The 14,096-nt window shown below is 35.6% G+C and overlaps 2 protein-coding genes across 2 annotated transcripts; one reads left to right on the top strand and one right to left on the bottom strand.

Annotated features, from left to right (window-relative positions):
* The first annotated feature begins 2,205 nt into the window (after nucleotides 1-2,205).
* On the top strand, nucleotides 2,206-5,118 carry LOC127242228 (uncharacterized). The gene is made up of 2 exons (XM_051261689.1): nucleotides 2,206-2,762; nucleotides 4,206-5,118. Exons 1-2 carry the CDS (start codon nucleotides 2,472-2,474, stop codon nucleotides 4,248-4,250), a joined length of 336 nt encoding a protein of 111 aa, XP_051117646.1. The 5' UTR covers nucleotides 2,206-2,471; the 3' UTR covers nucleotides 4,251-5,118.
* A 6,140-nt stretch (nucleotides 5,119-11,258) lies between these two features.
* On the bottom strand, nucleotides 11,259-11,819 carry LOC127242015 (uncharacterized). The gene has a single exon (XM_051261349.1). It carries the CDS (start codon nucleotides 11,817-11,819, stop codon nucleotides 11,259-11,261), a length of 561 nt encoding a protein of 186 aa, XP_051117306.1.
* Between the last annotated feature and the right edge of the window lie 2,277 nt (nucleotides 11,820-14,096).

Consider the following 14,096-nt stretch of genomic DNA (forward strand, 5'->3'; position numbering starts at 1 on the left):
CAATACATTGTTGGTGAACCACGTATATTTGTGTCGTCTTTACGTTTTATGTTTGTTATTCGATCATTAACTCTAATCCGTCATCCACAACCATCTCTGAAAAAAAATTAGATTCAACGTCGATGTTTTGAATTAAGTTTAAGTTTAAATAAATCATGAATCATCTCTGCACATTCTCATATTTCTATTGAAATGTTCTACAAATATACATTATTTATTATTATTATTATTATTATTATTATTATTGCGCTCCCATATTGCTAGTATGTTTTTTTGCACGCTTTTTTAGATTTTGAGTTTTATTTAATTGGTATAAATTATTTTTAAATATTAATAAAATACACAGTCTTAAATATAAAGATATGATTTTATTTCATAAAAAGTTAAATCAAAATACTAATTATATCCATACACCTAAAAATAAATAATCTAACTTAAATACAAACTAAACAAAATGTTAATTTAAATATACTTAGATGTAGTCTATTGTGAATAAAATAATCTATTTTATGAAAATTTGTGAGTAAAAAAGTCTAAATAAAGATTGGAAGAAGAACACATCATATTTTTCACAAACAAAATAAATAATTTTATTGATATTATTATTATTATTATTCATCGATAGCAATTATTAAATGATGAAACTATTTTGGGATGCATAGTTACAATTATAAATATATAGTTAAGAATCAGAATATTCAAATACCATATAATAACTTTTAGACAACACCATTGTCATTGCTGTTTGGAGCTGAATTATTTGTATAATAACTTTTAGACAACACCATATATTTGATACAATATTTTTAATTTTATTGATGACAAAATTATTTGTATAATAATATTATTAATAGTAATCTTTTAATTCATTAGCTGAATGATATGTAGTACTATTTATAATTGAGTATCATAGCCTAATAAAGATTAGATTATTAAAATTAGGTATTTTAATAACTTAATTACAAAAATTATAAAAATTTTATAGATGAAAGGAACTTAGATACAAAATTATTGTAAAAATAAATTTTTGCCAATTTTATAGATGAAAGGAGTTAGCTTATTATATATATAATATACATTTTTTATATTCATCTATATATATATATTTATCAATTGGGAACCCGCAGTCGTTATCCGAAAGTGCGCACTGGGTAAAATATATTTTAATTGTATTATTAATGTTAAAATATACCTATCGTACAATTTTTGTATGAATTTAGTACGATTAGATCTAGCTTAAACAAAATTTCTGGAGCCAGTTGTTTTTATTATTTTTTTTATATATATATATTTCATATTTTTTATATCTTAAAAAAAATGGAGTAAAATGACTAAAAATATATAAGATCAACTCTTAAACACTAGTGTGAAATCTAAGTTTTATTTTTTATTTTTTAAATAAAATTATATATAGTTAAAATTAAATAAAACTTGTTATATCTAGAATTCAAAATTTTCTCTCCGGAAGGCATATGAGGAAGGCTAGTCGAAAGATTGATGAAGGGGTCCCTAAACTACTGAAAGAAAAATGAAAATAGATGATGTTCCGACAACAAACAAATACACTACTCAAAATAAACTTGTATTATTTGACGATAATCCTAAACAAATCATAAAAATGATTAAAAACAAAGGAGAAAAGGGTGCGATTATTTTGAAAAATTGAATTATAAGACCTAGATTATTTCTATGGATTAAATAATCATAAGATTAATTAATATAATATTTACTTTATTTGATTAAATATAAGATAACATAAACTTTAGTATAAATATTACTTGAATTAATTATTCTTAATTAGCGTATTAGTATAGCGAGCTTTAATTAATACGAGACTTTAATTTATTATAGTAAACATGTGATTAGGGTGTATAAAATAATATTATAAACCCTAATAATTCAAAGTAAACACACCTAAGTTGCTGACTTAATTCCTCTTTATGCGCACCTTTCCACATACTCGTTAGGAAGGTTGTTGGGGTTTTAACCATATTTGTCTCCTTCGGATCAGTTTTTCTTTCAAAATTAGTCTCAGTTCCACCCACATATTGAAATTCACCATTAGGCTGACTAACCTATATTTTATGTTCAATGATATGCCATCTGTTAGGAATTTTGGCTGTTCGAGGTCTAATTCGACAAGTCCTTCGATAAATAATTAGTTGACCCACTCCGTAGCCCGACCCATCAGATCGGCCCAACCATTTAATCTTAAAACCAATATATCCAAAATCGATTTAGTTAGGGGTTTGTTAGGTGGTTGATTTTGAATATAACCCGTGTGTATATCTATTTAGATATAAAATATGAGATTGGGAGTTTTAGGTTGGAGTTCAATCTGTGAGTTTTTCGTGAGTGATTCCGGTGAAAGTCGAACCTTTCCAATGGATGATTCCGGTGGGTGTTGAGGCTTGGTGTAAAGATGCCGACCTCCACCTTGAAGCCGTGGTTACCATAGGCCATCGCGCACCATGGGGCTGAGCAAAAAACCGCCGTCTATTTGCTGGTGTGCTGAATCAGAGTTTTTGGAAGTCGTCGGAGCTGTTTATGTTCGTCGTCGTTCGCCGGAGAAGACTGGAGGAGCAGTTGCTGTTCAGAGGTGCTGGAGCGCCGCTAGTCGGATTTGTTCTGAAACCGCCGCCACTGGACCGCCGAAGGAATATCACGTTGCCGGAGAAGACAGCCGCGTCATCTTCCGGAGTTCATCTTCGTTGATTTCGTCGGTCGTTCTCGTCGCTGAAATAAGAGCTCGAACAGGAAGTGTATGCTGCTTTTTGATTTCAAATATTCAATTAAGGCTTTGTTTTCTTAATTGATTTTTGGGCGTGTTTGTTTTTGTTTATTTTGATTTTTAGTTTTTTCCTTTTCTTTAATGTGTTAATTTCATTTTGACTTTGATTTAGTTTAATTTGGGTTTATTCGAATTTCGCTTTCGCTACTAATTGATTCGTATTTTGTATACGATGTTTGTTTGATAAATCCAAAGAATTCGGGAATAAATTCACAACAGTGATATTAGAGCCCGGAAACCGATTCCGAAATTAAGAATTATTTGGTTCGAGTTTGGTAAGACTCGAATCGTGGTAAAAGGCTAAACCCTCAACTCTCTAATTTCGGTATATATTAATCTTGGTGAATTTTGGTGAATCTTGGTGAAATTTTTGTTAAATAATATGTTGAATTTCTTTGTGTTGGTTGGCTATGCATTTGTTGGTGTTTGATTGACTATATGTTTCTTGGTGCTTAGATGGAATAATCTTGGAATATATTGGTCTTTCTTTGATATTCTTGAAAAATATCTTGGATATTATTTTTCGGTTCCTTGATTATATTTTTGTTATGTTTCTTGGGTTATGTTGATAGCCGTGTGAATTTTTTGTACTAGCCCAATTATTGTAGTAGATGCATGTTTTTATCTTCTTTGTGTGTTAGATATGCATGCTTTAGTTTTTCTCTGTGAGATAGAAAATTTCATGTTAGGTGTTAATTGGACAATGCCTAAAAAGAAGGAATAATTGGAGGATAATCAAGAATAATTAAGTTTGTGGCATTATGTGATTTCTTGATGTTAATGCATAATTCTTGATTTGTATACTATGTGATTAGTTGTTTGTTATATCTTGTTTTGATTGATCACTTTGTGATTACGCTCCTGGGTTTTCTCAGTGGTAATGCTCGATCGAATTAGGTGCTTAGTGTTTTGCTTTCCGTCTAGTCGCTTAATGTTCTTCTAGGGTTAGCTTTGTTCCTAGTTGCTGAGTGTTCCTCTAGGTTTCGTCCTAGTTGTTTAGTGTTCTTCTAGGTTTCCTCCTAGGTTGCTGAGTGTTATTCTAGGTAGGATGTCTGAGTGGTTGTGTATCCGGAGATCTGAGTGATAGTGGTCAATCGATCCAGGTTCTTAGGTTGTGCTTAGCCCATAAAGGTGTATGCTAGAGCCGTAGAGTTTAGTGCCTAAGGTTTTCTTTGTGTTTAGTGTTGTGTGTTCTCTAGTAGATGTCAAATAAGGTGGAGCTCCTATTATGTGATTCTTTGTTTTTTATATTTGGCATGTGTTTGCTTTCCTTTGTGTATATGCATGTATGTTGTTCAATTGTGTAGTATTTGTGCTCTTTGTGCTAGGTTGCTATGTGATCTATCTTGGTGCATGTTATGATCTATGTGTTCTATATGTGGTATATTTTTTCTTCATTAAAGTTTGTTTGTAGATGCTGCGAGGGACAAAAGACAATGATGAAATCCATTGGTGCTAGGTAAGTCTATATATAGTAAATACGTATTTGGGATTTGGTTAAATCACGATCAATATAGGTGGAGATTGTTGGAAATTTTGACCGTTCGAGGCCTAACTCGACAAGTCCTTCGATAAATAATTAGTTGGCCCACTCCGTAGCCCGACCCACTAAATCAGCCCAACCCTTTAATCCTAAACTTATATATCCCAAACCGATTTAGTTAGGGGTTTGTTAGGTGGTTGATTTTGGATATAACCGTGTGTATATCTAATTAGATATAAAATGTGAGATTGGGGGTTTTAGGTGGGAGTTAGTTTTGAGAGTGTTACAATCGGATTAGAGAGAGGGTGAGAAAGAGAAGATCGAACTCTGAGTTTTCCGGTGAGTGATTCCGGTGATAGTCGAACCTTTCCAATGGCCGATTCCGGTGGGTGTCGAGGCTTGGTGTGAAGATGCCGACCTCCACCTTGAGGCCGTGGTTACCATAGGCCATCGCGCACCATGGGGCTGAGCTGAAAACCACCGTCTCTTTGCTAGTGTGCTGAATCGGAGTTTTCGGAAGTCGTCGGAGCTGTCTATGTTCGTCGTCGTTCGCTGGAGAAGACTGGAGGAGTAGTTGCTATTTGGAAGTGACGGAGCGCAGCTGGTCGGATCTTTTCGGAAACCGCCGCCGCTGGACCGCCGGAGGAATATCACATTGCCGGAGAAGACAACCGCGTCATCTGCCGGAGTTAATCTTCGTCGATTTCGTCGGTCATTCTCGTCGCTGAAATAGGAACTCGAACATGAAGTGTCTGCTGCCTTTTGATTTCAAATATTCAATTAAGGTTTTGTTTTCTTAATTGAGTTTTGGGCGTGTTTGTTTCTGTTCACTTTGATTTTTAGTTTTGCCCTTTGCTTTAATGTGTTAATTTCATTTCGATTTCGGTTTAGTTTAATTTGAGTTTATTGGAATTTCGCTTTCACTACTAATTGATTCATATTTTGTATACGAGATTTGTTCGATAAATCCAAATGATTCGGGAATAAATTCACAACACCCTCCACAAAAAAATAGAATGTAAAACCATGATGATTACACACAATTTTGCACTATATTTTTGGACAAAATTTCCAACGTTGTTGCATTTCTTGCACAAAGTGGGGATATTATCATTTTTGTTACTTAATTCAAAGTCATTCCATTTCTTAAAATACCACCAATTCTTCTCCCTTTAACCATCATGTCCACTTCCTCAGCACTTCTTCTACACAGATGGTATCTGAGAAGTCTCAGTACCCCAGCAGCGTCACTCCTACCTATGGTTCTTCCTTAAACCCTTGCAACTTCCCGCTTCTGATCGGCAATCATCCAACGATTTCGACCATAGAAAATCCACATTCTCCACTGTGTCTCCTTTGTTTTGGCGAACCAGGTATCTTACCTTTCCATAGCCAATTAATGCGGACACTGTTACCCAAAGAGATAGCTTTTTGGAGTAAGGTACCTTTTCCTTAACATAAGTTAAATATTTTTCATCTCAGTTTAACTTTTTACCTGGACTATCTTCTTATTTTGATTCTTAGGTGTCTAAATTAGAGTCGGCCTTCGGCTATCTGTGAACTGAATGAGGTATTTATTATATATCTATGTATGAATCTCTTTCTCTATCATAATAAACTTATTAAGACTATATTAAATTTCTGGGATTTCAATATGTCTCATTTTCCACATGAGTCATGGCCCCAAAATGTATCACATAGAAAAATAACTCCAAGTAAAATAATATGATACAACACAATACGTATGTTATTTAATAATTTTTTATTTATATTTTTCAAAAGATTAATGTCTATTGTGGTTCTAGATCTTTTTATGTTCTTATAAATAAATATTCAACACAAACCAACAAATTTTTTATCCTTTTATTATTGTTATTTTTATTTTTATAGTTCAACGGATTACTTATAAACATTAATACATATTTCTAAATTTTCATATATAGCACCAAATCTAATCACCATAAAAAAAAAATAATTATTACAAAAGATCAATTATATTCAACCATTTTTGTGATGATGATGATTATTATTGTCGTTGTTAATATTTTGTGTCACATTGGCTCTCTTTAGTTGGTATTTTTTAATTATTTTATATTTAGTGATTGATTTGAATATTTTTTTGAATGTGATTTTATGTGAGAGGAAAATGTAACATGTTTTTTTTAAAAAATAGTAAGAATTATCTAATAAAAAAATAACAAATAAACAAACTAATATTTTTTAGAAATCTTTTACATATATATGGGGAGCTGCTAAATAGGCAGATTCTACCCATGACAGAATATTAATTAAGATAATAAAAGATTATTCTATCATTTTTAGTAAATGTAAATTTAACAGTTCATTTTTTTACTTTTTATGCGAATAAATATTACTTTTCATTGAGAATATAATTTTTTTATTATTATTACAAATAGCATTCATATATATATTTATTTTTTTTAACAATGTATTCTACTTTTTTCAATAGAATTAACAATTAATTTTTTAGTTTTATTTCTTCTGTTTAAATTAACACTTCCTTCTTCAATTTTAAAATATCAATATGAATATCAATATAGCAAATAGTATATATGATATTTAGTTGTGATTTATAAAAAAATAATATATTAATATGAAAATTTTCAAGCAAGACGGCATTGTGAATGAATATATTAAAAAACAATCAATTTATATTGAGTTTGTTAGTAAATGTATTGATTTTTTCTTTCTTCTCTGAATTTTTTTTTACCACATATACATATTTTTCTTCTCATTTTAGGAAGGATTGATTGCGAAACCCACCAATAATGAATTTTTCTTGTAGTAATTTATATTATCTGACAATATAATGTAATTGCCTATATATATATATATATTGTATAATAAATTTATATTATGTGACAAAATATAATTAATTAAAAATAAAGAGAATTTTTTTAGATGAATGTGAAACAATTGATTATTTAATGTTAGTAATATTTTAGATTAGTAGAAAGTAAGAAAGAAAAATAGTTAGATTATTTTTTGGAGAATTGTTGATGAAAAGTAGGAGGCAAAAATATATGAATAAGATTAGAGATATGTGAAAAATATTATTAAAAGAAAAAGAAAAAAACTACATAAATTTCTAAAAATAAAATTATATTTAAGTAGTATATTAAAATGAATAAGAACAAAAAAATAAAAAATATCATATAATTTTTTTTCAAAATATAACTAAATACCATTTTACTTTCAATTAAGATTAAAAAAAATATATATTTTAAATTATTGATATGAATTTTACAGTAAAAAATAAAATAAAATCAATATATAATAGCTTAAAAAAATATACTGGTCCAAAAAACACTACTTGTTGATACTAATAAATATAAAAAAATATATTACTCGAAGAATAAAATAAAATTTTAATAACGAGCAAAATTATCAATTTAAGTAAAATATTATTATATATTAAAAATAATAATATTAAACCATAAACATATATTAATAAACTATCTATGCAATTATATGCAATCTGATATTCATAAACTATGCAATTAATATATATATATATATATATCTTGTTTTTATAAGTAATCATTATTGACAAAATTTATAAATAATTATCCAAAAATTTATGATAAATTGATAATATAAATAAAAATTTTTAGTTAAGGGTATAAAAGTCTTTTCTTACTACTAATTTTTTTTATTAAGTATCTCATATATATATATATATATATATATTCAACAACAATAATAATAGTAAAAATAAGTACAGTCTCACATTACTATATTGTTCACAAACATATATAACAACAAAAAATTTATTATTTCCATATATCGTTATTGTTTTTATTCCAAATGATCCATAAAAAAATTATCAAATTAATTAAAAAATTAATATGGTATACATAGTTGGAACATTAATTAATACATGTGTAGTTAAATTAAACATCGAACATTATATTGGACTATTAGCGGACGACAGGAGCTTACGGTCCTCACCGTTGCCATTAATATTATTGTCTGGAAGTCCATTAATATTTAGGGTGTGTTTGTGCGGAGTTTGGATTTTGAATTGAAATTTGAATGGTAAAGATTTTGAATTTGAATAGTTGTATGATGTGATATAAATAGGTGTTGATGTAATATTTTGAATATAAAATTGATTTTTAGTATAATATAAAAAATGAAAAATAGGCGTTTAATTTGATGTTTTTGAAAAAAAAAAAAAAGGGATGAATAGTGTATTTATAATTCAATCCCCCAAACAAACACACCCTAACTGTACGGGTATGGATTAGTTTTACGGGTGAACTGCCCTGCACTGATCCTGTGGACTGCGGTGAACGACCTCGGGTGTAGTTGTGGCCAGCGACGGAATCAGAACGAGAATAAATGAGACTAAATTTTATTTTTTGAAAATTTTATATACTGAAAAATCGGTATGATAAAAGTATATATTGATATTGTACCAAAATTTTGATAATATATACCATTTCATATCCAAATACTAAAATTTAAAATATTAATTTTGGTATTAATACATTAAATTATTTATATATACAAATATATTCAAAATATCAAATTATATATTAATATCGTTCTAATATGATATTAGATCACATCAAAAATTTAATATACTGTACTAAAATTTCAGTAATTTTTAAAATTGTTGGATCCTAAAATTTGGAGGTTCCAAGAATGTTCGTCGATTTGTCGGTGTGGGTTCCGAAAATACTCCAAAGAGCCTGTCCGTCGTCGGATTGGAGACGGCTCCTTCAGTGGAGCCTGCACGGCTTCGATCTTACACGAGGCTTCGAGCCTAAACGACCGATTTCGATGGATTTAAACTAACATCTACTAAAACTCGGATAAGTCTACTGGAAAGCGGATAAAAATATGTTAGAAACATAAAGCCATGTAATTCGAATTAAAATACCTAAAAACGAAACTAGAAAATGAAAAAAAAGAGAGAAAAATACGAGTTGATCTTCTTGTGCGTGTGTATGATGTTGTTTTTTTCCTAGTTTAATCCTAAGCTAGAATAACCACATCTCCCACTAAAAGAGGCGGTTACAATTATTCTTCTACAACTCTCAACTGCCTGGTAACCTCCCACTACTACCTCCAACTTCCTGGTAACCTCATTCCACTACCTCATAACCAACTGGTAACCTCCTTCCATCAGCTCTCGGTAACCTCCTTCCAAAAGCTCCTAACCACCTGGTAACCTCCTTCCATCAGCTCCCTGGTAACGTCCTCCCATCAGCTCCTAACCACCTGGTAACCTCCTTCCATCAGCTCCCTGGTAACGTCCTTCCATCAGCTCCTAACCACCTGGTAACCTCCTTCCATCAGCTCTCAACCGCTTCCATTGCCTCTGGATCGGGTTCCACTTGCTCTGAACTTCTTCCATTGCCTTTGAACCAGATCTATTGCTTACTCCGACTTGTTTCCATCGTACTTCTAGCCGGTCTACGGGGATGTATCCCAACAGCCTCGAGTTAAATGGAATCTTTGGTTTTCCTCTTGTTGGTTTGTTCCATGGAGCTTTTTGAATAAAGTATGAAAGTGCATAGGCCCTCCACTTATGTTAAGTACGAAATTATTAACCCAGGGCCAACAGAGGTAGTTATCCCATGATCTCTGGAAACTGTTGCTTTCTATCTTGTGGAGGCAACCTTCCTCTACTTTGTGGAAGCACCGCAGTCCAATGAAGGTAGTTGTTTTCAATCCAATGGAGACAACACTTTCTGACCTTATGGAAACATTGTTCCGGGATGGAATCGCCATAGTCCAAGGAGTTGTTGCCCTAAGGTCCATGGAGGCTGCTGCTTTTGGCCCTGTGGAAGCACCACAATCTAATGGAAACTGTTGCCTTCGGCTTTGTGGAGGCAGCAGTCTTTGGCTCCGAGGCTTGAAGCTCCATTGCTGTTGAACGGCTCCGTGGCCAATGAGCTTTGACACTACTTTTGTCTTTGAGCCTTCTTCTCATTCAGGTGCTTTTGGACTCATGTCCAACAATGTCCTCCTTAAAAGGGCTGGGCAATTGCTTCCATTGAGCCCATGTCCTTTTGCTTTGAGCCGTTCACTTGAATCAATTGTGGTAACTTCTATCGACAAGGGATCCTCCACGGCTTTCACTTCTTGGACTTCATTTCCATCACAAAACATCAACATTTGATGGAGTGTCGAAGGCACACACTTGCATGCATGAATCCAATTCCGTACCAAGAGAGCCGAATAGAATGGCCTACTGTCAATCACTATGAAATTTGATGATATTTCCTTTGTCCCCACGTGTACATTCAAAGTGATCATACCTGCCGGTTTGTAAGAATTTCCCAGAAAATCAGTAAGCCGTACAAATGTAGAAATCAAATCGTCACTAGTCTTTCCGAACTTCCGTAGGGTCTCAATTGGTAACACATTCATAGAAGCTCCACTGTTCACCAGAACTTGGTCAAACGGATAGCCATTCATCGATACCCGAATGTGCAAAGGTTTGACATGTTGGTTTTGGCCAGGCCCGAGCCTCTTAAATTCTATAATCGTTGCCACGTCATTCCATTCAAATATAGGCTCTTCGTCAACGACAACTTCCTCTAACTCTTGAACTTCTTCCGGAGGCTCCTCTACTTGTTTCCTTTTAAGAAAGGACTTCATAGCCTGGTTCCTTAGCGGCTCCAAAACCTGTTTTCTTTCTGAAAACGGCTCCACAACTTGCTTCCTTTCTGAAAGCGGCTCCAGAACTTGCTTCCTTAGCGGTCCCACAGCCTGCTTTATTTCCTGAAGCGGCTCCACAGCCTGTTTGTTCTCTGAAAGTGACTCCATAGCGTGCTTCCTTTCTGAAAGCGGCTCCACAGCCTGCCTTCTCTCTGAAAGCGGATTCACAACTTGCTTCCTTACCAGCTCCATGACTTGCTTTCTTTCTGGAAGCGGCTCCACAACCTGCTTTTTCTTTGAAAGCAGCTCCACAGCCTGCTTTCTCTCTGAAAGCGGCTCCACAGCCTACTACCTTGGCAGCTTCAAGGCCTGCTTCTTTGGCGTCTCCATGGCCTGCTTCCTTGGCGGCTCCATGGCCTGCTTCCTTAGCAGCTCTGCAGCCTGCTTTCTTTCTGGAAGCGGATCCATAACTTGCTTCCTTTCTTGAAGTGGCTCCACAGTCTGCTTCCTTGGCAGCTCTATGTCCTGCTTCCTTAGCAGATCTGCAGCCTGTTTTCTTTTTGGAAGCTGCCCCATAGCCTGCTTCTTTTTTGGAGGTGGCTCTATGGCCTGCTTCATTTCTAGAAGCGGCTCCACGACCTGTTTCCTTAGCAGCTTTGCAGCCTGCTTTCTTAGCGGCTCTGCAGCCTGCTTTCTTTCTGGAAGCGACCCTATAACCTGCTTCTTTTTTGGAGACGGCTCTTCCATCTGCTTTTCTTTTGGAGACAGTTCATGTGATCTTTTCTCCTCCTTACGAGCCTCCAACTTTCTTCTTTGAGCTCGCCTCTTTTGAGTTTTGGTGAGTCCCATTATTGCCCCCCTAGTGGAAAGCTTCGGCTCATTCACAATCCATTTTTCATTCTCTTTCATGATAGGAGGCTTCCGTGTCACCTTGGAATGATGGTGATCTGGTCAGCCGTGGTAACAGTCCAAATCCATTTCCCATTTGTGACTTTCACTTCTGCTACGATGGCCTCCGACTTGGGTCCTTTGTATACTATCTTATTCTCCAATCCTAAGGCTTTCGGACTTGGAATGGTGACACCGACATTAAGCTCTTTCTTGGCCGTCTTTGGTAGTGCCTCCTTCATGTTCAAACTTGAGCTTTTACCAAATATCATTCTTGTAACGACGACTTCTTTAACGGCGCCTTCAGTCCTAGATTATCTTGAATTGAAGGTTTTGACGGCTGGGTGTGAAGCCCGTCTTTTATAGGCCTTTTAGCTGACATAATATTAGCAAAAGGAATAAACCCTTTGGTCGGCTTCAATGCCGAACATAAATAAGTCTTTCCATTTGCTAATTTTGTGGCCAAAGCTTTTGCCTCCGCAAAGTCCTTTTCGTCTGAAGTTGCCAGGGCTTCTACCCCTGCAGGCTCCTTTTCGTATAGAACCTCCATAGCCTCTGGAGTCTCTTCCTCTATAGCCTCCTTCCCGTATGGAGCCTCCATGGTCTCTGGAACCTGTGTCCCTGCGGAATCCTTTTCATATGGAGCCTCTGCCCTTACATCCTCCTTTTCGTTAGGAGCCTCAATAGTCCCTGGAATCTTTGCCAGTGCAAATTTTGGAGCTTCCATGGCTCCTGGAACCTTTGCTTCCGCAGATTCCTTTTCGACTGGAGCTTCCACAGCCTCTGGAGTCTCTGCCCTCGCAAACTCTGGAGCTTCCATGGCTTCTGGAACCTCTGCCTCCGCAGAATCCCTTTCGACTGGAGCCTCCACAGCTTCTAGAGTCTCTGCCTCCACAAAATCTGGAACTTCCATGGCTTCTGGAACCTTTGCCTCCACAGATTCCTTTTTGACTAGAAACTCCACAACATCTGGAGTCTCTGCTCCTGCAACTTCTTTTTCATATGAAGGTGAATTTTTCGCGCTCAAATTGGCACTAGGCTTCTTTTAAAACCTTCTTTTTGAAAATGCCCTCCTTATGCAATCTGCGATGACATCAACGTCCATTAAAGGCTTGGCCTCTCGTTGATTTTGTGTCAGCGGCTGCATTCCGACTACCTGCTGATGGAAGGTTGGCGGTTGCATCTCTGCGGCCTGCCCTCCTTGCCCCTGTGTTTCGATGATCCCCTTTCCATTAGAGATTAGTCACGTCTGAACCGTGACATCCCCATGGTGGTGTTGGCGCATTCCACATAGGTTGTGTGCTTAATCGTCCTGGAGGGATCATGCCAAATGTTGAAAATTTGCTTGCACCTCGTAGAGGCTCAGCACTGCTCTTCAAAACTCCAACGGCCATGGGGTTCCAGCCCTCTGCAGCCTGTTGGCTCCAGTGCTCCGCAGGCTATCGCCAGCCTTTCATAGACTGTTGGCTCCAGCCATCTGCAAACTAGTGGTTCCAGCCCTCTGCAGACATCTTGTTCCAGCGCTCCACAGGTTGTTGGTTCCAACCTTCCCCCAGGCTGGTGGTTCCAGCCCTCCGCAGGATGTTGCCAGCCTTCCACAGGCTGTTGGCTCAAGCCATTCACAGGTTGTTGGAACCAGCCTTTCGCAGACTGGTGGTACTAGCCCTCCGCAGGCTGTTGGTTCTAGCTTACTGCAGGCTGTTGGTTCCTGCCTAATCTTGCATACGCCGGCCCTTAAGGCCTGAAGCATTGGATGTTCTGCAACAATTCCGTAGCTTTTTTCAGGCGGTACAAATGAACCCCATTTCAACCTCAACATCACTCTTCGAAAAATCCGACTTTGGTCCCACTGGGCGTGCCAATTATTGGATCCTAAAATTCATAGGTTCCAAGAATGTTTGTCGATTTGTCGGTGTGGGTTCCGGAAGTACTCCAAAGAGCCTGTCCGTCGTCGGATTGGAGGCGGCTCCTTCGGTGGAGCTTGCACGACTTCGATCTTACACGAGGATTCGAGCCTAAACGACCGATTTCGATGGATTTAAACTAACATCTACTAAAACTCGGATAAATCTACTGGAAAACGGATAAAAATATGCTAGAAACATAAAGCCATGTAATTCGAATTAAAATGCCTAAAAATGAAACTAGAACATGAAAAGAAAATAGAGAAAAATACGAGTTGATCTTCTTGTGTGTGTGTATGATGTGTTTTTTCCTAGTTTTAATCATAAGCTAGAATAACCACCCCTCACTAAAAGGGGTGGTTACAATTATTCCTCCGCCACTCTCAACCGCCTG

Source organism: Andrographis paniculata, unplaced genomic scaffold (genome assembly GCF_009805555.1).
Source record: "Andrographis paniculata isolate CXL003 unplaced genomic scaffold, ASM980555v1 Contig86END, whole genome shotgun sequence".
Taxonomy (NCBI): Eukaryota; Viridiplantae; Streptophyta; class Magnoliopsida; order Lamiales; family Acanthaceae; genus Andrographis; species Andrographis paniculata.

Excerpts from the sequence above, each read along its gene's own strand:
- LOC127242228 (XM_051261689.1), top strand. The coding sequence starts at position 2,472 with ATGGGGCTGAGCAAAAAACCGCCGTCTATTTGCTGGTGTGCTGAATCA. Across the intron at positions 2,763-4,205 it reads TAAGAGCTCGAACAGGAAGT|ATGCTGCGAGGGACAAAAGA; the intron begins GTATGCTGCTTT and ends GTTTGTTTGTAG.
- LOC127242015 (XM_051261349.1), bottom strand. The coding sequence starts at position 11,819 with ATGAAAGAGAATGAAAAATGGATTGTGAATGAGCCGAAGCTTTCCACT.